The 24,042-nt window shown below is 39.4% G+C and overlaps 1 protein-coding gene across 4 annotated transcripts in view; it reads right to left on the reverse strand.

Moving 5' to 3' along the window:
- Positions 1–24,042, reverse strand: part of CPED1 (cadherin like and PC-esterase domain containing 1) — a 218,244-nt gene that overhangs the window by 71,247 nt on the left and 122,955 nt on the right. Inside the window, exon 16 of one of the 4 annotated variants that reach the window (XM_058654880.1) lies at positions 10,085–10,132. The exons of the other annotated variants lie outside the window; for them this stretch is intronic. Coding sequence (XP_058510863.1) covers positions 10,112–10,132 — 21 coding nt within the window. The 3' untranslated portion in view covers positions 10,085–10,111. Of the gene's footprint in view, positions 1–10,084; positions 10,133–24,042 lie in introns of those variants that run through there. 4 annotated transcript variants of the gene reach the window in all.

Here is a 24,042-nt window from a genome sequence, read left to right on the forward strand (position 1 = left end):
TGAGCCTTAAACTAGATGTGTAATCCATGGACAGTGATTCAATTGCTACGTATTTGGAATTGCACAGTTGTAAAATGGACCTCATGCCACAGTTTTCCCATATTTAATAAGATATAGGGCTTAATCATTTTGCTGATTAAAATACTGTATATGTGCAGGCTAGCACTAATACTTGAAAACTTCAGTTTTACCCAAGCTGATATTTTGGTTTAGAGCTGATATTCCTCAGGTGGGAAACTGAGTGAGAGAGAGAGAGAGAATATGCTTCTATCCACAGGCTCACTTCCCAAATGTCCTCAACAGTCAGGGCAGACAGACTAAAACAGGAGCTCCATCAGTTTCCCACATGGGTGTAAAAGACCGTGGTAAGCCAGCCATGTCAGCCTGCACCTGCTGCCTCTCAGGGTACACAAAACGGGAAGCTGGAATTTGGAGCAGAGATCAAACCCAAGGCCCAGCATTTTGATAGGGATGCAGCCATTCTAAGCCACTAAGTGCTGGTTTGCTTTTTTTTCTAATTTCATTGCTGTGACTCTACCTTCTGTGACACAAGCACAGAAGATGCTGGATATCCCCTATCTGTAAGGCAAAGAGGGATGTCAGGAAAAAGCAGGAAAGAAGTACGGGTTAGCATCACAAAGTATGTTGTCATCGCATTGCAGCAGCTGAGGTACTGGCCCAGGTGCACCTGCAGGGAGGACAACCTTCAAGCTGCAGTACAGAACTGTCCAACTCTGCTGTTTTGGGTTTTTGTCTTTAAATTTTGTTTGTATTCACTGTCTGCACAGTTGAAGACTCCCTCATCATATATCTCTACCATAACATTTCCATAAAACTCCAATGATACATAGGAAACATTTGATCCTCACAGTGAAGGAACTGGGCTGTTAGTTCCATTTTTAAAAACAAGATTTTATTTTTTTTTATTTCAAAATCAGATATAAAGAGAGAAGTAGACAGAGAAGAAGATCTTCTGTCCACTGATTCACTCCCAAGTAACCACAACAGCCAGAGCTGAGCCAATCCAAAGCCTGGAGCCAGGAGCCTCTTCTGGGTCTCCCACTTGGGTGCAGGGTCCCAAGGCTTTGGGCCTTCCTCAACTGCTTTCCCAGGCCACAGGCAGGGAGGTGGATGGGAAGCAGGACCACCAGGAATGGAACTGGCGCCCATATGGGATCTCGGCACATGCAAGCCTAGGACTTTAGCCACTAGGCTACTGTACCAGGCCCTGTTCTTTCCATTTAAAAATGGCTAGTACGTAACACATGCAGGAGAGAAACTTGCACTTTACTTACTAGAAAATTATACCACTAATGAGGCCATTGCTAGAAAATAATTGAATCTCAATGTGTTTAAGCCCCTGTGGTATGTTTCCTGCATAAGAACGGATGAAAGTCAACAAGGAAATGAAAGTAGAAAAACATGAGCTACTCCCATTTTTTCTTACTTCTAAATAAGCACCTTTTTTTTCCAGAATAATCTTATTCTGCTGCAAATTAAGTAGATGTACACTAAAACACAATAGGCTTATCATAAACTATCAATCCTATTCTTCAGAAAAACTTTTAGGCCTCATTATCACAGATGCCTCCTTTCCAAGGATTAAACAAATCTCTGTAATAGAAATAATAAAGTAAGCAGCATTTTGCTTCAGATTTCTCTGGCCCTTTTCAAGCTGAGATGAAGAAACATCCAGTAAGTTTCATGACCTTGATTCTTTCCATTGTCTTCACCAACATATCAAGTAGCCATACTCTTTCTGAATCCATCAGTACGACAAGGTACACTTGCTATTACACAGATATTTTTAAAGCAAAATTTACATCTTCGGGATGTTTGTGAGCTGTATCATGCTCGTCTGCTCTCCTTTTGGACCAATCTAGTCTATTTAGCCGGGGATAATGAACCAATCCTTTCATTCTGCTAATGAGTAAATACAAATTAACTGAAACATACTAACTGTAATTTTAAAAAAATATTCCAAATGTAATATTCTAAAAGCTATTGACTTCCTGTAAAATACTTTTGAAAATCAGGAAACAAACCTGAAGGAGACAGTGAGAAAGAGATAACGGTGGCTTTATAACCATGGTGGTAATCCCATGACATATTTAGAGAAATCTGTCTGTTTTTCAATGCTTTTGGGAGACCTTGATTGTTTCTGCAAGTGATATTATTTATAGCTGTGAAATTCTCATTACTTCCATGGCTAGTGGGTTTATCTCTCTCTCTCTCTCTCTCTCTCTCTCTCTCTCTTTCTTTCACATGCAACTCTCCTGTTTTTTCTAGTTCTGTCCTAGGACCAGGTCCTGCTAACACTGGGCTAATTCCTTAACCAATTTTCACCTGCCTCTTCTACTAAATCAGCAAATGTCATTCATCCCCATCTGACCAGTGTAAGAGGCAATTCACCTCCAGTCAGCTCACTATTTCTTGGACCCCTGCTGCTATTGTTTTCACTGAAAGGATATCTATCACATCCCTTAGTCTGGCTAGCGGTCTGGTCTATGAATCTACTTGGTACAGGAAACCACTCTGAGTTTCTCTTGCCTTTATTGGCTCACTCTGTTGTCAATCTCAGCCTTCTAGTGCGCTTAAAAAAATCTATGTATTTGGAATTGGCATGGTGTCTCAACAGGCTAATCTCCACCTGCAAACACCATCATCATATGTGGGCACCAGTTCGTGTCCCAGCTGTTGCACTTTCAATCCAAATATCCTCTTGTGGCTCAGAGAGCAGATTAGATTTGCTCAAATCCTTGGGACTTTGTACCCATGTGGGAGACCTGGAAGAAGCTCCTAGATCCTAGCTTCAGAGTGGCTTAGCTCTGACCATTGTGGCTTTTTAGGGGAGTGAACCAGCAGCTAGAGAATCTTTTTCACTCTCTCCTTCTCTGTAAATCTGTCTTTCAAACAAAATTAAATAAATCTTTTTTAAAAAGTATATATTTGAGAGGCAGAGAGACACACAGGAAAGACATCCACTGGTTCCGTTCCCAAATGCCCACAGCTAGGCTGTGGCCAAGCCAAAGCCCAGAGTCAGCAACTCAGCCCAAATCTCACAAGTGGTAAGGACCCAAACACTTGAGTCATCACTGATGCCTCAAATGTCTGTATCAGTCGGAAGCCCAGGTGCTATGACGCATGACTCTTAGCACGCCAAACATCCACCTCTGCCATGCTTTCTTGTGTTGGGTCAACAGCGTAGGCACATGAGACCAAATGTGAAAAACCCATTAGAAGTCCCTTTGAAGAAATGTAACATTGAGCTGAATGACAAAGAATGATACCAAATCTATCAACTCCCCAACATAAAAGGTCTCTGTCTTCAAGGATATCGATTTCTATTTGGAGCTTCAGAGTATATGTACACCAAAACAGAACAGTTATAAAGTAGCATGCATGTGTTTTTCAGATGTATGATCCTTCTGTCTAAACACTGAACCTACCTATCACTAGAAACTTGCAAGCTATGCAAACTAGATTTAGGTCATTCTTCTTAGTCTGACAATCAAAAATGGCTGCATCTGTCCTTATGTTTAGTAATTAAAGGCTTTCAAAGGCCATATCTAATTTGGGAGCTGATGTTTAGCAAAATGAGACATGCAATATTAAGATCCTAAAAATACCCAAGTGTATATTTATATATCTATCATTTATCTATCATTCTTTGTATCTGTCTATTTATCCATCAGTCATATCTGCCTATGTATTCATTTATTTCAGGTATCCCTTAGGTTTTAAAAGGAGATTGACATGAGCTACAATTATGAAAGAATATATATCTTGTTCCCTAAAATCCTTTGTTTGCATTGCTATGTTTCTTTGTAAGAAGGCAGCTTTCTCTAAAATTTGTTTCACGTGAGGTTCCTCAGGCATTTTAAAGTAAATGAATATCAAAGTTTCTAGTAGAGTTCTAATTTGAAGCAGAGAACAAAAATAAATAAACAAAAATATTTCATTCAGTCTGGGTTTATGAAACTATGAGACCAAAGAAAATATCCTCGTCTGGCTAGAAATCACAGGCGATCTATAATACTGTAAATATGTCTACAAATAGCCTGTGAGATGCTGATAATTGCCTTCTCGGGCAATTTTTGCTAAAGCCAACCTCATGACCTCTTTTAGCAGGTGGAGAGCACAGGGCACCAAGAGCTATGACCTGACTTGAGGAGCTGTTTGACCTTGACCAGTTGTCTTACTTTTCTTGACCTCACGCTCCATTTGTTCATCTATTTTATCCAGCTTTCCTCTATACCAGCTCAAAGCCTTCATTTATAGAGCAGGGTATAAACAAATAGGTTTTGAAAAAAAAGGAGGAAGTAACATAACTCAGAACTTTCTGAATCTAAATTCCAAGGTCATGAAAATATATTATTGTTCATTTGAAACCAGTTTAACAGCTCATTGATTTTGTAAGGAATGTGTTTTAAGTTATGAATGGTTAAACCAAGACAGTCCAACTGTTAAGCATTGATAGACTTAGGACAGCAAGAAATACCATCTTGCCCACTCCAGTGGAACATATAGCATATATATTTATGCATAATAGGACAAGCTTGAAAAAAGGAAATACTTAAGGTTTTCCAGGTATTTTCTTTTTCTTTGTAAAGAGTTATTTTATTTTTATTGGAAAGTCAGATATACACAAGGGAGGAGACAGAGAGGAAGATCTTCTGTCCACTGATTCACTCCCAAGTAACCACAACAGCCAGAGCTGAGCCAATCCAAAGCCTGGAGCCAGGAGCCTCTTCTGGGTCTCCCACTTGGGTGCAGGGTCCCAAGGCTTTGGGCTGTCCTCGACTGCTTTCCCAGACTACAAGCAGGGAGGTGGATGGGAAGCAGGACCACCAGGAATGGAACTGGTGCCCATATGGGTTCCTGACACCTTATGCAAGGCTAGGACTTTAGTCTGCAGGCTACCGTGCCGGGTCCTCCAGGTAGTTTCATAAGACTGTTTTATTGTATGTTAAGACATGTATAAAGTAAATCCATATGTTTTTTATTTCATGCTAATAACATTTCTAAGTTGTAGGAGTACTACTGTGAGGTCAGGTCAGGAGACATTTAAGTTGTGTGGGAATATTTCAGTTCTACGTATTTTTAAATTCTTGCCCTTAATAAAGACTGTGTTCATATGAGTAAAAGCAGAATTTGGAAAATGGAGTGTTATCAATAAAGATATGACAATTTTTAATCAGGGAAAATATAATAGCTAGTTGGATACATAAGTGGTCATAAACTAAGTTTATAGATTTCTCTAACTTTAGACATTACATTTTTCATTTGATTATCTAAAGTACAATTTCTGCTATCAGTCAAGATAAACTCAGTCCACGTGGGAAAAAAATGTATAGATATAGACATACTGAAGAAACACATCAGTTTGAGTTATTTTAATGATTTGGCATGGAGGCATTCTGAAACTTTCTTGGTAGACAAAGGTTAACTTAAATGCAAATGTAAACTTATTGAGGGCTCAGCGCGATAGCCTAGCAGCTAAAGTCCTCTCCTTGAATGTGCCAGGATCCCATACGGGCATCGACTGCAATTCCGGTGGCCCTGCTTCCCATCCAGCTCCCTGCTTGTGGCCTGGGAAAGCTGTAGAGGACAATCCAAAACCTTGGGACCCTGCACCTGCTTGGGCAACCCAGAAGAACCTCCTGGCTCCTAGCTTCGGATCAGCTCAGCTCCAGCCGTTGCAGCTGCTTGGGGAATGAACCATTGGACAGCAGATCATCCTCTGTGTCTCTCCTCCTCTCTGTATATTTGACTTTCCAATAAAAATAGATAAATCTTAAAAAAAAACCTTAAGTAAATTGGAATTTAAGAAACACCGCACAAATAATTTAATGATGATACAAAAGTTTCCTTGGTAGGCAGTATTAATAGATTGAGATGCATAAAGATTCCCCCTTGTAAATTTTAATTAAAAAACCCCTTCTAGGCAGGAATTTCAATTTTCACATCAAAATAAACTTATCTTTAACTCTATTTTCCCATGAAAAATTAACTTTATATACATATTGATTCATATTTGCAGTCTGAAATCTATCAATTAATTACATTTATATTTCAAAAAGATATTAACATGTTTCTGCAGAATATCTTGCAAGTATATGCACATATTTTATCATATTTTAATTAAGAACCAATACAAATGGATAAGAAAAAGTCCAAGCTAAGGTTTTAAATCTAAGCTTCATTTTTCTGTTTTTCTGTAACATTTGTGGAGTTTACCACGTCAAAAGAGCTATCCTTATAATTCTTGTTTCAAAAATATTATATAAAAGCAAATTTTAGCTAATAAAATTAGACATTAAGAAAATACAGAATTGGTCTTTTGAAATTTTGAAATATTTAGGGCTAACTTTATCAGTATGATAAATTCAGCAAAAAAATCCTTTTGGGTTTTCCTAAAGTGGAAGAGAAAGCTTCAATAGTCAAGGAGTAAAGTGGTCAGCTGATAAGTAGGATTTATTTGAACAGCTTTCTCAGCATATGGAACCTCTGGCCAGAAAGGAATTTCCCTGTTACCCCGGTGCCTGGAACACGCACACTCTGAGAGGCTGAGCCAGGTAAGGGTTGCAAGACTTGAGTCAGCTTCCTGCAAATGTAAACCAATACTTTTCATGGGTTCTCTTAAGAACTTTCATGCCTTATAACCAACACAAAACTATTTCAAATTCACAGCAGATCCCACATACTTTTAAGGCACCCACTTCACATTGCTCTAAGTAGCAGACATTACAACTATCATCTCCACACAGCAGACATTACAACTATCATCTCCAAGGCCTGTCAACAGGCCTTACGCGTTGACAGCCCAGCTGTAGAACATGATATCAAAAATTAGACAAAACATGCTGAAAAAAGCAGAGGGGTGAAGGATTCCATCTTGGTTGTAATACCAAAGAAGTCCTTTTTCCCAGAGGGAGTTGAATTCTGTGGCCAGCCCCATCATTCTTTGGACTCTCCCTCTTCCTTGCAGCGGCAGGGGAAAGTTGCTGCAGCTCTTTTGCCCTCCTCTTGGCTGGGCTTCGGTTTCGTGACCTTGGAGTTAATCCTCCTTTCTTCCCTATTAGCAAGTGTAAGCAGCCAAACTTCAAACAGACTGTGATAGGTCACAAGGTTTAAGGGGTACGGAGATAATCATCTAAATTACATTTCTAGGCCTGATGGGCAGACAGACTGTTAATCGGCAAGGGTGGTGGGTCCCCAGGGTAGCTGCCTTCGCCTCCCTCCCCGTGGGGCGGTGTCACATTGACTGATTAGCAAAAGCAGCTGCGCCGACTTCTCCCACAAAGCACATCGTGTCCCAAAAGGACATGGAAGTCAAATGCAGCCGGGGCTCAAACACTGGACAGACCCTTTTCATCTCTGCGGAATCATCTGCCCTCTGCTTGCAGATCTTGCTCCTCGGCCCAACAGTTGTTGCTAGTTTTCATGATCTGTTAACACTTAGGAATTCCTACATTAAAGAACTTTCCCCTACAATTATTTCTTGCAGCATCTACAAAAACACCATCACTTATTGTATATTTTCATTGCTAGAGGATTCTTAACTTTAAAAGGAATGAGAAACATGAAATGACTCTAAAGAAAGCAAAATAATTTTACTTCTTTAAATTTAAAGATAAACATCCTTTGGGGAATATTAGGGGGGATAATACCCTGAGTTGTTTTTACAATTCAGGCTCAAGCAACTGATTACATATTTCCGTTTATTATCAAAGAAAACAGCAACTTTCCTTCCCCCACAGTGTGAGGTGACAGAAGGCATGTTTAATCAAAACTCTCAAAAGAATAAACTGTAATCTGGGAATATACCCATCCATGTGATATCAGACATTATACCTCTGCCCGTACTTAACACATCATGACACAGGTAGGAAGCAGGAAGTTGATCTAGTAACTGTTCCTAAGGGACTATGCTACTGTAATTTGCAGAATTGCAGTGGAGAAACGGGATTGGGAGGGAGAAAGGAGAAGGGGAGAATAAAACCCCTATCTACAGAACTGAATTGTGCCACATAATAAAAACATTTTGAAAATAATAAATTAATAAAGTAGATTAGTATATCTAGCAGTGTCACAGGCTCGTTTTAACCCTCTCTGCCACAACATTGGCCCCTCATTGTAGTCTGCAATTGGTTGGGATCAGTATTATTATCTACATTTTACACATCATAGCAATTTTCTCCTAAGTGATTTGTTCAGATTTACCAACACAGTGGGAGATAACACCCAAACACCACTTTAATGTCACTCAATCCATATGCATAATTGAATAATATTTGGCAAAATGTTAACTTCCAGTGGAATGCACTGGTATTTTTTTATTTTCTTTAAACTGTTTGTTCAATGATGCCCTAATTGCAAAGCTGGTAGATAAATTGCATTTATTCAATTAATCTTCCAAAGTGAACAAGATCAGATATATTGAACTGATTCAGTAAGAAGGATGTTGATTTGTCAAAATAGCCACATACATAAGATTGCTTCTAAAACCTTGTATGACTCTCAATAACATGGAGTTATAAAACCACAAAATCATATTTTGGCTTCATGCTGAAGAGACCATGCAGAAATCTATCAACTAGAATATGAATGACTTAAGTCAAAGCCAGAATCAAAAGAAACACTTTATGTTTTAGAAGTTCCCACTTTATAATACTTTAAGACCTTCTTTCAAAAGTGTACATGTGTTGTCTCTTCCCCACACCAAAAAGGAAGAAGAGACTGTAGCCTTTGTGGTAGTTCGTCATCCAGAATACTGAAATAGGATGTGGAAGGATCGTGAGCTCTGTGGTATGAAATCCAAAACTGACCCAGCGGATAGGAGGAAAGAGGAGGAAATCAAATTACAGAGAATATTAATTCCAAGGAAGGGACATTTTAATGATAGATTGGTCAAATGATTACTAAACATTCGATTGATTAGTGGGATTGAATAGCAAAAGTATTGTAAATAATAAAAGCAAACAATAGAAAGCTCTTACTGGATGCATAAATAAAGCTTAGGTCCAACTCTGGCTGCTCTTTCATCTGATGCTTGGGGAACTGTTCCTTTTTGATTTGTCTCATTTATTTGCATAGATATGAAGTGTGTTTAAGAAGGAAAGAAACTAAAAATCATAATAATTTGTTATCAAAATAATCAGAGATCCTCAGTTTGATGCAACATACTGTGTAAGATATTCATGGATACTTTACAAATTTTAGCCAATTCAAGAAGAGATTGAGAAATGTTTTGGTTTTTTAGAATCATTTTAAGAAGAGTTAGAAAATACTGAGAAGTTAAATAAAAACACATTTGTGTCTTGAAGAATACAGAGTGATCAACATGGAATTGAAAGTTAGAAGAAACACCTTTAAAAAAAAAAAGTTTCTTTTGTTCCCTGAGAACTCTGGAGGAGTACCCCTCCAAGTGCCAGGAGCCCATATGGACACCAGTTCATGTCCCGACTGCCCCACTTTCTATTCAACGCCCTGCTTGTGGCTTGGGAAAGCTGTGGAGGATGATTCAAAGCCTTGGGACCCAGAAGATGCTCCTGGTTCCTGGTTCTTGGCTTTGGATTGGCCCAGATCCAGCTGTTACAGCCATCTAGGGAGTGAACCAACAGATGGAAGATCTTTCTCTCTGTCTCTCCTCTCTCTGTAAATCTTCCTAATAAAAATAAATAAATCTTAAAAAAAACCCTGTCTCCTTGACATTACCTACAAATTGGTCATTTCATACACAAAAAAGTTTTTGAGATGTACAAAAATCATTTTTCCTATCATTTAAAGCAACGAGGTGCAGAATAACAATATTAAAAAGAGAAGACAAGTATATGCACAATCCTAAAAGCAGAGAATTGTTCAACAAAAGAATGGGTGCAATCTTAGGGACATTAAAAGGCAGTGATGCTCACACAGCTGTTCCTGGACAAAGTCATGAAATCAGCATCATTTGCAAGCTTGCTAAGCACGCAAATGCTCGGGCCTGGCCCAGACCTGCCAAGCCAGAACAGGAAACTTGGAGTTCAATGCTCCTTCAACTTTTGGAATTATTAGCATAAGGAAAGGCATGACAGGACAGAGTCAGCTACAACAAGGGTCGCCCTGTTCAAAAGGATCCCATGAACACCTTCAAGGCACAAAAGCACCCACAGAAACTTCAGATTCTCATAGAGGAACTGCATAATGGAGACTAGCACACTGGCCAAGTGAAGACATGTTGCAATATGTATCTCTCCTCCAGAATAAAAGGCGGGCTTTCAATGAAACTACTAAATATGTCTTGACAAGTCAATACTAGGTTTTCGAACATTGCCTAGACCTAAAGTGCCCTGACACACTTTAATTAGCAGAATGTTAAACTTGTAACCATTATTAAAAGACTATACTACCATGATAATATGAGATAAAATGGCAGGAGGGGAAATGGGATAGAGAAAGGGGCTGGAAAGGGAGAATCTCTATACCTTCAAAGTTGTATCATGGAAAATGATAACACCTTAAAAAAGAATTAAAAAAAAGTTTAAGAGAGCTGAGTCCTTAGAGGTGACTTGAGAAATAAAGTGAAGAACTGTCCTCGACTCGACAGGAAACAGGTTGCAGGTTGTGGATATAATCCTCATGGCCAAGGAAACACAGAATCAGAACTCAAACTGTTGTGGCCATTTGGACCACTCAGCAAGTGAATTATTGGATGGCACACCTCTCTCTCTCTCTCTCTCTCTCTCTCTCTCTCTCTCTCTCTGTCTGTCTCTCTCTCTTTCCCCAAATAACACTATCTTTCTAATAAATAAAATAAATATTTTTTTAAAAAAATCAAGCCAAGTGTCCTAAGCTTTTGTTCCTTGCCATTTACAAATGACAAGCCTGAAAGAAAGAAATCTGTAATAACACCCAGTAGGACACTGAGACTTGTACCGTGACACACACTAAAAATGTTGAGATTAGCAAGATTTAAGAAAAGTCATTCTGTTCACTCGACCTTGTAATGGCTGGACTCCTTCAGGAGTCCAACAAGACAGCTGTCTACACTTTTGGTTAATTGGCAGGGAAAAAAAAGGAAGAAAAGAAAGGGACAGCTCCTGTCCTGGTCTGTGCTATTTTATCCTTAAACAGCTGCAGGTATGAGAGTGAACTTAGCTTGAACTGGTAGCCTTTTTGTTACTGTGAAACTCAAGAAAGTATTAGACTGGAGGGATATTTCTGTTTTTTTTAACTACCCATTATTAATTTATTTCTTACATAGGTGGAATTCTCTAGTATTAAAAATCAGGCACTCATTTTCTACTCCCTCTGCTTCAGTGAAACAGGATATATAACCTAAACTAGAACCACGCAGATGCCCTGACCCTGAGGCTTTGTGTCTGAAGTAGAAGACACAGGTAAGAATGGGTTCTTTGGAATTCCATTCACAGCTCTAAAGTTCAGTAGTGGCACAAACCTGCGGGATACGGAAAAATGGACATATGTAGTGAGAGTGATGGCCAGGTGCTTCCCCCAGTGTAACAGGGTGTGATAAGACTTCTCATTCTTTTGGTTCCTATATATCTCCTGGATCTTTAGCCTTCTCTGATTAGCTCGACTCTGTTAGCTAACACATATGTTTAGAAGAAGTTTCTTTTCTGCTTAGGTTAACCCTAGTTCATTCCTATTTCCTGCACCCAAGAAGCTTAACTAATAAAGTAGATGTAATGGAAGTTGTGGCAAGTGAGGTAGAAATCACAACTTTGACATTAGATTTGTTGAAAGTGATTGGAGGTAGGCTGCCTAAAAAACAGTGATTCACATACAACCGGAAAAATGGACACAGTCTATGAGCGGAGCGAAGAGTAGAAGTACGCATTTCATAGCCACCTTTAGATATAAGGCCGAGGACTGGAAGAAATATTTGCAATAGAAGATGAGTTCTATCTGTTTCTAAGAACATTGCTTTATTGAAAGACTGTTGTTAATTTCTATTACAACTGATCACTTCCCAGGCTTTGCTGCCAGGTTGGCACCGAAGGACCTCTTACCAGTTCTAGGGTTGGTCCTTGTTTATTTAAATCAATCAACAGTAAAACCAAACAGTAAATATGCAGAAACAGTCAGAAGTAATGAGGTATGTACAGATTTTTCAAGAACTTCTAGGAATGTGGTGTGAGGTTACGCAGGCCCAGGATGGCCCTGCCATGAATACACCCTACATGAACCTATAAAGTCCTGAAGGCTCCCACAAAGGATCTGAGCAGGAAACACCAAGTGGAATACATAGAGTGAGATGGGGAAGAGATAGGGGACAGAATTGAAGCATTGAAGGTGAAGCAACAAATATCGCTTCAGATTTTCAATTACAGCCTAGTAAACACTCTTATGGTAGAGCCAATTCGGTGATGGGTCAGGCAGCAGGAGCCCTGCAGTCGTGGGGTGGACTCACACAGCGTTCCCGTCTCCCAGCTCCAACAGGGCCCAGAACCAGCCATTAGGGGTGTTTGGGGAAGGGACTCAGAACCTGCAATCTCTCGTTCTCTTTTTCCTCTCTCCTTTTCTGGCTCTCTGCCTTTTAGGTGAACGAATAAATGAATACATAAATATTTAAAATATAAAACCCGAACTGTTTAATGTCTTTTGGGAAAAAGAGGAATCTGATAAAGTGGGGCTAATTTTCCAAGATGGCAACCATCATCCAGGAGTGAGTGACTTTAATAGGGCTATGCATTCCCTTTGGCCACAGTCCTTACCAATATCTACTGCATCACATTTGACCTAATTTTGTCACTTTTGCACCTCTGAAAGGAATTATGATTGGAACACTCTATGGTTAGAAAGGTCTGTTACAGATCTATCAATCTTAAATTATTTTCAAGGTGAAATGGAAATAAATGTAAACAAAATATAGAAAAACTGCTCCTCTTGGTGGAAAAACTTCTATCTGCTTAGATAGACAGAATCCCTTTCTGCATTCATTGAGGAAATATTTGATTATGAAAACTTTCAGAGCTCTGATTACAACCATTTTACTTCATAGCTGAATAAGCCTCCTCATTACTTTTCCGGATAAAAATGCCATAGCAGCTAAAGGATAGCTACTATCTAACAAGCAATATCCTGAGCTCTTATACCCAACAGACCCAGACCTAACTCCCTGCTCTGCTTTTGTTGTTGTCACGGTGATCCTCACATATGACTGTCACATACATTAGAGTCACAAATAAGAACAGTATGTGGCACACAGGCATTTATTATGGTAGACCATTCTACTCTAATAGGGCCTTATAATCATGTGTTATAGTTCTGACCATAACACTTGTAAATTAATAAAATATAACCAATAATTATGGCTTAACATGTAACTGCTATTACCATTTTCCATGGACCAATCTTCCCTTTCTTAATAAACCTGCCCCCTTAACGATATTAAAGACCTGTATCAACATGCTTCAGTCACTAGCAGTTATTATTCACTTAAGTTCTAATCTCATGTTTTTTTAAGATTTATTCATTTTATTACAGCCAGATATACACAGAGGAGGAGAGACAGAGAGGAAGATCTTCCATCCGATGATTCACTCCCCAAGTGAGCCGCAACGGGCCGGTGCGCCGATTTGAAGCCGGGAACCAGGAACCTCTTCCGGGTCTCCCACGCTGGTGCAGGGTCCCAATGCATTGGGCCGTCCTCAACTGCTTTCCCAGGCCACAAGCAGGGAGCTGGATGGGAAGCGGAGCTGCCGGGATTAGAACCGGCGCCCATATGGGATCCCGGGGCGTTCAAGGCGAGGACTCTAGCCGCTAGGCCACGCCGCCGGGCCCTCTAATCTCATGTTGAATCCAGATGTTTCCCAGGACAGTGGGAATTCACATGATGTGTAAGAAGGATGATAAGATCAATTTTAAGGCTATTCTTATAATTCCAGATGTGCACATGAGGGAACTTCATAAAGTATAAAAAATGTAATTAAATGTAGCTTTATTCTTGTGCAAGAAAAAAATCTACTTTGAAACTTTTACACATAATTGCTACTGTAATAGATATCTTCCCTGAACTATTTATAATAAGTACCCTGGTACATCTTCCTCGAGTTATTCAAGCAAACACTAATCCAAGTGCTTCTGAGAAGGACTTTGTAGTGTGATTAGGGTCCCAAGTCACTGACCTTAAAGTAGGAAGCTTAAGTCTGAATCTATAGGTCAAAGACAGGCGAGGGGTGGGCAAGGCAGTAGAGATTCAAGGTTTGAGGGTTTCCTGTAGGTAGAGGTTTCTTTATAGGTTTCCAGAAGGTGGAGGGGACCTGTGGCAAGGAACATGGGCAGCGATGGGGGCTCAGAGCGTGTTCTCACAGATAGGAAGCCCGTCATAGAGACCTTGGTTCTATAGCTGCAGGCCAACACCTTGGCTTCAGCTTGTGAGCCCTGAGCAGAGCACCCTCTGTCAAGGGGTCTCTGAATTTCCAAGCTAGCAACCTGAGACTAGTACAGGGATGTTGTTTTTTCATCTTCTAAATGTGTGGCAATTTGTTACGCCAGCATAGAAGTCTAACACTAAAGGGGCAGAAGTAATGGACAGGGTTGATTCCCTCTGGTCTCTGCTTACCTCTCTCTTGGGCCCTCACTGCTGATTCAGGTCGTTGTTTACATGTGCAGTCGATGACCTTCAACTTGGCAATGCAGATGCGGCACTGTCTAAGGCACTGAGAGTTTCAGTGACCTTCTGCAGTGGCTCCTTATGTAGACACGCAGACACCTTTTAGACCTGTCCCCTGATACCTCTGCATCCAGAACTACCTTTCTTGCATCGTCAACGTCTCAGCTGTAGGAACGGATAACACCTGCAGCACCGGGAGAACTCGAGGAAACTGATCCTTGTCCCTGCTTAGCCTGGCGAGCCTCAACAGCTGCAGTGCCTCCAAGTTCTTTCTCCCTCTTTGATAGTACAAAGCCAGTGCTCAGACCCTGTCATTAACATGCAGTCACACAAACTGTTTCTCCCCTTTGAAGGCATCTCCAAATTCACAGGTGATTACTTTAGAAAGGAGAAACTGGGGGCACTCCCTCCCTCCAGGCAGAAGTGGACCAAAGGAAGTGGACTCTCTTCATGAGCAACACAATCCTCAAAGCCACCCCTCCTCTCAGTTCTCCCATATCACTCTGACTCTAAGTCGGGGAGGGGCTGGGGAGGGAGGGAGGCTATTCACTGAGATGTAGCAAACTTGAAAACTACGTTGTCTGCTAACCTTCTCAGTCAGGAGCGATGTCTACGATGTCTACCCGGTGCTGCTGTGGAGCAACATTTTAAAACTTGAATAATAATAATTTAAAAAGCATCTATGCTCCACAAATTTTTGTGTTATTTTTTGGAAGCTTTAGATCAAACATTTTGTGATTTAAACACAGGAAGCACAGCCGGTTAGGCTGCCACTTGCAATGCTGGCATTCCGTACTGGAGTGGAGGTGTTAATCCCAGCTGCCCTACTTCCAGTCCATCTCCCTATTAATGCAACTGGGAAGGTGGAGCACAAGGGCCTGAGTGCATGGGCCACTGCCACCCACACACGATGCCTGGACAGAGTTCCTGGCTCCTGGATCCTGGAGGAAATGGATCAAAAGATGGAAGATTTCTTTCTTCTTCACTCTCTATTTCTCTAGCTCTGTGTCACCCTGCCTTTAAAATAAATAAAATGAATCTTTTAGAAAGAGAATACATGTATATGTTCTCAAATTCTTCCTCTGCTTAATGAATCCCCATGCTTCTATTTTTTGAGGAAGCACACAACAAAGCCAGCACAGACTTGATCAAGTCACAGGCCTTCTTTGATCTCCCCCAAATTGAGAGCTTGTTACAAATCAGTTGTTGAACCTCCTCTCGAAGATCCCCAGGAAGGTTTTTGCCAAACCTGAATTTCACAAATCAGACAGGTACATGAAATAAGTGTCTTTATCTTTTTGAATGGGAAATTTACAATTTATATTATTTTTCGTATATCCAGTAAAAAGCAAAATGTTTAGCCAGTAGGCCTGCTAAAGCAACTTTTGAAGTCAATTGTATTTATCAACATGCTCATTAGATGTATTTTTCCAGTAATGTTTTGGAAAGAGTTTGAAAGCCAATATGAATATGGTTTAGATATTCATAATTGTTTACACATGTTTCAGTAACAAAATATATTTTGGGGGTGGGAAGGTTGAAGCTTTACTTTTAGGATTTGAGACAGCTGGAAATTATTACCATTATGGTTAAAAGTTTTCTAACTGGATAATGGTGTTAAAAAGAATATAACATTCTGGAATACATATTATTATATTGAGTTATTTAAATGTGGGCTGACTGTTGTCTGGCTAGTTACACATGAAGGTGTCTAAAGCAATATTTCTTGGACGAAGCATCAAATAGAAAGTGATGGCACTTTATTAGTACTAATATTATTACTATTATAGTCTGAAACCATGGTATTCCTTTTAAGGACTCCCGGAGAGTTAATATTTCATATACTGTAGTGACAGTGTCTAATTAAATGTTTAAGAAATGGGACATCTTTTACATTCATGCTACAGTGTATTGAATGCCTTGAAGAACAGTAAAAATTACTTTCATATTTGCTTATCCCCCCAAAAAAGATTAATAAGGGATTCTGTGGTCCCAAAGCCTAAAGTGCTTCTTCCAAGCAGTTCGGCTGTGTCAAGAGCCAAGAGGAAACAAGGTTCAAAGGAAATTCATCTAATATTTGTGCTCTGGTTAAGAAGGGGATGCCAGGCTGTTTGTGGGCGGCATGTGGCCAGTTGGCAGCAAGGGCTGCATGCCAGACCAAGGGGTTGCTGTGATCACAGATGAGCTTAGTCTGAAAAAGAAGATGCCAGAGAGTCCCAGGCAGGGCAGGCTATTCCAGGGGCTTTACACAAATCATTATTTTTTCATTCTGTGCCAATATTGACATAAACAAAATGCATTTGCTTGGGTTCTAACAAAAGTGGAAGCCCATCAACAGTGGTAGGGCTTGCAATAATAATTGCCCCTTGTCTATTGATACTTTGAGCTAATCTCTCTTATTTGTGAACTGAATATTTCAGATTTGAGGGTTATCTGGCAGGTCTCATTCTTGGAATCATCTCTCAAGGAAGATTTTTAAAGCAATGATTTGTAAAAGTCTCTAAAAACAATGCATTTTTTTTTTCAGCAAAATCAGTTCCCTGCATTTACATTTTGTGATATACTGAGACACTGTCATTGAGAACTGAACACAGGTTAAAAAAATGACGTGCAATTCCAACCAAAAATGGAAACTTTTTTTCTACTCAAAGAAAGGCAACAGCAAATATGCAAACCATCATTCACTTTGCACATTTAGAAATAGAGCTTCTGCATTAATGATTTGAACAATGTGCATCTAGTTCAGAGAGCTCAGGAAACATGCTGAAGGATGGGGCACTGAAGAGCTGGGGCCACTGGCGTAGATAGGCCTGTTCTGCTTCGAAGAACGAGTCATGCTCAACACTTCAAACTCATCTGTCCTGCCTAAAACAAGGGATGTTCACCAAAATAAATACATAAAAAGTTGAATTTGTGTTTTTCAAAAGAAGTCAAACACGTCGGACAGTAAAGTGTCCTAATTCTGTATTTAGAAAAACACATGTCAAGCCAGCCTGTGGTTCTACAACTGGGGAAAGCATCTGCAAGGAATCTTCCGTCCCTCCTTCTTGTTCCTACAACACATGCCCATGAAGGAGACGACACAATCAGTCAAAGACAAGTGGAGGTTCCCTCAGCACTACCTAACTGCAATATCAGGTCAACCTCTGAACAAAAACCAATGTGTTGTAGCCTGCTGAAAGCAAGCACATCAATGATTGTGTCTAATTTATATCAATAGCCCAATGGCAGGGAGTTCAATGTCCTCGTGCTTCCAGGAATGTCGTTACATACATCTCTTCACCACCTCCTCGGGCTGCAAGAAAGCAGTGGCTCAGATACAGCCTCCCGTGTCCAACGCACATATTACATCAATGGCATTTTGCTTTGAGAAAACATAAGTCTAACAATTACTGATTGCATCTTAACAGAGGTCATTGAAAGACTACACATAATCCCAAAGGCTAACAATGTTTTATAGACACTATTTTTTTGTATTCACAATTATATATGAAAAAATGTATTTAAACTGCTACAACCATTGCTGGAACAAAGTAGGTGTTAAATAGATTGAATTACAACCATGTGTGTTTATGCAAAAGATGAAGCTGCCCTTATCATTTCTGTCACTGCTGGCAATTATTCTATTTCTGAATGCAAGTTCCCTAGGATAAGAATTTTTTTATCCTGAAGTTTTCATACTTTTAGAATTAATAACTTTTGATAATGCACACTCATTATTTCTTGATGAAAAGGTCAAAGGGATATACTACTTCTTCAAAAATTTCAAGAATCGCTGGCCCAGAGGAATCATTGTATTTAACTTGCCCTTTACACAGTCAATTCTTGTTATCTGATGAAGCCAAGAATATATATTTGTTAGTCTGTATCTAGGATCTCTTCCTTGCTTCTGTGCTAGGGTTACTTTGAACTTGTGAGGTGTGGAAGGAAATGGAGAGTGGAGAAAAAAAAAAGACCAAGGTGTCCTTTGCAGCAATGAAGGCCCATGCATCTAGGTATTAGGGACTGACGTTATTACTTGACTCTCTTTGATTTTGACTTAGCAACAACCTCATTGAAACTCACAAACATCACATTTGAAATTCATTTACTCTAAAGGAATAGTTTATCTAAAAAGTTTGTGGGGTGCCTTTCCACTTTCCTATCCAGTTCAGAAATTTTAAGACTAATTCTTAGAATGCAGAAACATAAACTTCAAGCAAAGATGAATGGATACTAAAAACTCTCTGGATGCTGTTAGAAGCCAAAAAGATCCAGTTCCCTTCCCCATCGCCCTCCTGTTGGCTCTGCTGTACTAACGGTAGTAACCGTTTATTTCTTCTAGGAAAGGAAGCAGATGTGTCTCAGGGAAATATGCGGAACAGCTGTACTGAGCGAAACTTTTCATTTAAATGGTAACTTATTTTACAATAAGTTATAATCACTCATGAGGTAAGTGTTTAACAACAATCTTTCACCAAAACAGTAAGACGATTTATGTAAGTACTAAAATAGATCATGGGATGAAAGCACACACCCTTTGTCTTTACCTACTTTTAAACAAAACTGAATGCTAAAAAGAAATTCCCTAGCCTGGGATGAATGTAAATGTTGACTGACAACTGAGGGGGCTTATGGAGTCTGAATGGCCAGCTAGGTGGCCATGAAGGAGACTGACGAAGAACAGTCAGTCCATGAACAGGGAATGTAAAACATCTGCAAAGGCTAAGTGTTGGAACTCAGGGCCTCAAGAAGACTTGAAACAAAGCCTATGGCCAGATTTGTTTGAGAATGAAATGAATAGCACTGTTGAACACCCTTCAGAATGTCTGCAAAAAGTAGGACCAATTTCTCTAGTAGATAATCATAACAAATAATACTTTCAGGTGCCCACACAAATGTTTATGAATGGGTCAAATAAAATAGTCTACAGGTGGACTATTAATACATTCATATGTATATAAACACTTGTTAAATATAATCTTTTTAAAAATACATATTTATTTTAATTGGAAAGGCAGATTTACAGAGAGAAGGAGATACAATGACCAGAGCTGAGCTGATCTACAACCAGGAGCCAGGAGCTTCTTCTAGATCTCCCATGCGGGTGCAAGGTTCCAAGGTTTCGGGTCATCCTTGACTGCTTTCCCAGGCCACAAGCAGGGAGCTGGATGGGAAGCAGGGCCACTGGGATTAGAACCGACGCCCATATGGGATACTAACACATGCAAGGCAAGGACTCTAGCCACTAGGCTATCATGTTGGGCCCATACAGAAACTTTTAAACTAAATTTCAAATAAATTTATTGTTGTTGTTGTTCAGGTAACAACAGTAAGATAATGTAATGTCTTACAAATTATTTACAAGTGTTTGATTAGGAATTACTCTAACGTATCATCAAACATAACACCCCAAAAAAAGTATGCAGTGGAAACATTTCAGTGATTAGTGCAAGGATAGTCTTCTGGCCAAGGAGCATTCTAACATGTAAAATACCTAAACCTGGTTGAAATATTGGACACCAATAAAGAGGGACAGAGGATCAGAAGCTAAGGAGTTATGAAGTCACAATTAAGAACTTTTGGGGTGTGTTCCTGGTTCCTGACAAAGAGCTCCTAAATCCCATAGTATTTCTTCAGTGAAATAGCAACATCCGTTATCTTATTGATACGAATCTTGGTAGACTCCTGGGTGGCCAAATCATGACTAGATGCTTGAAACTTCAGCATTAAACTGCACTCTCCAGGGAGAGAAGAAAGGCTAGAGATTAATCATGTACCACGCCTACATGATACCACGCCTAAAAATCCACACACCACGTGTTTCCTATCTGGTGCGCCCAGAGACGCAGGCATCCTTTTTAATTCTTTTTAATTCTTTTAAGCGCTTGTTCCTGAGTTTCATTCTTGATAATCAGCAGAGAAACATATATAAATATTTCTCTCAGTTTTGTGAGCTATTCTAGCAAATCACTAAACCCAAGAAGGGAGCTGTGCAAACCACAGACTTAGAGCCAGTTTGTCAGAAACACAGGCTACAACGTGGAACGTGTGCTTGGTGTCTGAAGTGGGATAGTCCTGTGGGACTGATCTCTGACACCGAGAGGTCGACTCTAAGTCCAGGACATTACTGTTGGAATTGAATTACAACACTCCCAACAGGTGTCAGCAGAGCTGGAAAATGGCTTCTTATGAAAGGAAAGCCTATGCATTTCACGTCAAAAGTGTCATGAGTCTAGAATCATCACATGTGTAGAAGAATGGGAGTTCTTCCTTTAGATGCGTATGGTGTACACATCTATAGAGTATTACACATTATGTATCCCTGGATAATTTCCAATAGATATACTGTTGAGGGAAGACTCACTACAATCCCCACCAAAATAAAGTTTATCTGGAATTCGAAAGTTTGGAGTGATTTCAGAACATCATAAAATTAATGATCAATGTGTGAATTCATGGAAAAAAAATACAAGTTCTAATGGCTTGTATTCTAGTTGAATTGGTGTTCCCCAAACAGTTCAATTAGAATTTAAGTACAGGCACTGGCATTGTGGCATAGTAGATAAAGCCACAACTTGTAATGCCAGCATCCCACATGCACACCAGTTTAAGTTCTGGCTGCTCTACTTCCAATCCAGCTCCCCGTGAACAGCCTGGGTAAACAAGAGGACAGGCTAAGTGCTTGGGGCTCTGCCACCCATGTGAGGGACAGCACCTGGCTCTTGGAGTCAGCCTGGTCCAGCCCCAATCATTGTGCCCACCTAGGAAATGAAACAGGAGATGGAAGACCTTTCTCTTCCCCTCTCTCTCTTCCTCTTTCCCTCTGTCCTTCCTTCTCTATGTATAACTGTGATGTCCAAATAAATAAATGAATCTGAAAAAAAGAAAGTGCAATGGGTGTTTAAAATTCCACCGTATACAGTATTCATTAATGGAACTTGAAGTTAGCAAAATCTGTATCAAAATCCATTTTTGCAACTGATTACATAGAAAGCTTAGCCAACGTTTTTAAGATTTGTAAAGTTTAATTCCCCCCCCCCCGTTTTTATATAAGGGGGTTAAAAACCCACATACGTTCAGGGTTATGGTGAACATCAAATCATACATGAAGACATGGACTAGAGCGGGAAAGCATGGAATAGCATTCAACAAATGTTGCCCTCCTACGACCATGTCTGTTGCTACTGTTGCTGCCAGTATTGTATTTTTCTGTGGCAAAGAGCTTACTCCTATGAACAAAGTGCATAACAAGTACATAAAATCAGGGGCTGGAGGAGAGCACTTCATTGCAGGACAGATGCCATTGTTGGAAAATGAAGTTAAATTCTTCTGCTAAATTGAAGCAAGCAAGGGAACCAAAAATCATTTATCTGACATTTTATTGTTATTATGACTTTGGAAATCAACATGTTTTCACCAATTATTAATAAATACATTCTGTTCCCATACTAAGCATATTTACTGAAAAACTGTACAGCTATGATTTGAGATATTTAACAATCTTCTTATAATAAACCCTTGTGGTCTTTTACAAAGGAATGAAAAACAAATGAGAGAATTATATAAGGAATTGTGAATGCTTCAACTGGAGTCATTCACATATCATTTAATAGCTCAGCCTCCAGATGCCTAATTAACGTCTTTAACAAAGCAGCAAATGTCAGTCTTAATTGTATAGCTAAGTCCTGGCAAATATTTTAACATATTATTTTCTCAATATTTTCTCTTTGTGAATTATAATCCATTTAAAAATAAAATCTGTTTGTAACATACAGACTTTGCTAGACTTTGCTATATGACCTTTCTGTAATGTTTACATATGGGTCTATTCTATCACAATGCTTGGGGGCAAAATGTACATGAAACCATAGATTATCTACAAAATCAGCTTCTGTGGATGTTCTATTATCTGTGTCAAAAAGTTTTGATTTGGAAATGGGTAGTTGAAGAGATATTTCCCCACATGTGTTTTAATTTCCTTAGAACATAAATATATTTTATTAATTCCTAAACATGACATACTCCAGCCATAATAACAGTTTCTTACTTTCTAAATCTTTATTCCTAGCAGCAAAACATGCTATTTCTGGGTAAATCAAAGTGACATAACAGTATAAGGACATTATGTGATGCTTTCTTGTTTCAAAAAATCATGTTTTTATAATTGAATGCATATTTCTGATTATAATAAGACAGAAAAGATGGAAGGTTACTGAGAAAAGTTTTGTTAAAATTATACCGCTGACTACAAAATGGTAAGAAAAACATATATGGAAAAGATGACAATGATTCTCCAAAACACAACACCGACGTATTACCTCTAACTATTTCACATTTCCAATAAAAACACAGATCAGTAGAAAAGCAAGAGCTCTTACTTCCAGTCAGAAGTTCTCACTTGGGGTTGACTTGGCTCTAGTCATTTGACAACATCTAGATACGTTTTTGTTTGTCACAATTTGAGAAAGAAATCTGCTGTTGGGGTCTCGGAAGTAGCCGTGATGAACTACACAGCACAATGCACAGAACAGATCCCCCTACATAGAACTATCCAGATCCCAGGGGCAAAGAAACTCCGGGGAACACATCTCAACTGCATGTACTTGCTTTATAGCAGTTCCATAGATAAGTCCTCTCTCACTCGTAACAACTAAGAGTGACTTCTGCAGCAACCATAAACACATGTCAACTGGCATCATCATAAAAATTGGAAAGTACACATTATGTAAACTTAAATAATTCTTATGGCTAAGTAGGTGTTTAACAATGTTTGATAATAGAAGTGAAACAAACGATTAATAAACTAATTATCTTATAATTTACCAAAATGTCATAGTAATTGCTCTTTTCATTGACAGATGGTCTTTATATTTGCTTTTTCCTTCCTCGTTCCTCTTCTAGTGAAATGATGAAATGAACAGAAGATACCCAGATAACAATGGAATGGAGAAGCAAAAAGTGAGAGGTCTGGCTAGCCATAAACTGAACTCTCCTGTCCCAGCTCACTGTATTTGATGTTTGCCATGGTCTGCAAGTCCCTTAAGATTCATAATCCTCACTGTGGTGACCTTAAGGGGTGCTGCCTTTGGCAATATGATTAGCACTTTGTCGTCACTTGGGTGATGCCTTATAAACGGGCTGCAGGAAGGAACGCCTCTCCTTGCACCTGGCTTTGCTGAGTAAAGGTCAACGGTGTCGGGCTTTTGCCCGTTTTGTTCTTTCAGCAGGAAGACCCTTGCCAGGTTCCAAACGCCAGTGCCTGGATCTTAGGCTTTCAGCTCCCAGAACGATGAGAAATTCATTTCTGTTCTTTATAAACTACAAAATCTCAGGTATTTTTGTTACAGTAGTACAAATACATAAAGACTATGTTTACTTAAAACTTAATATGAAGCCCATCAGGTTAAAATCTACTTTTAAAATATAAAGAGAAACAT

Source organism: Ochotona princeps, chromosome 25 (assembly GCF_030435755.1).
Source record: "Ochotona princeps isolate mOchPri1 chromosome 25, mOchPri1.hap1, whole genome shotgun sequence".
Classification (NCBI taxonomy): Eukaryota; Metazoa; Chordata; class Mammalia; order Lagomorpha; family Ochotonidae; genus Ochotona; species Ochotona princeps.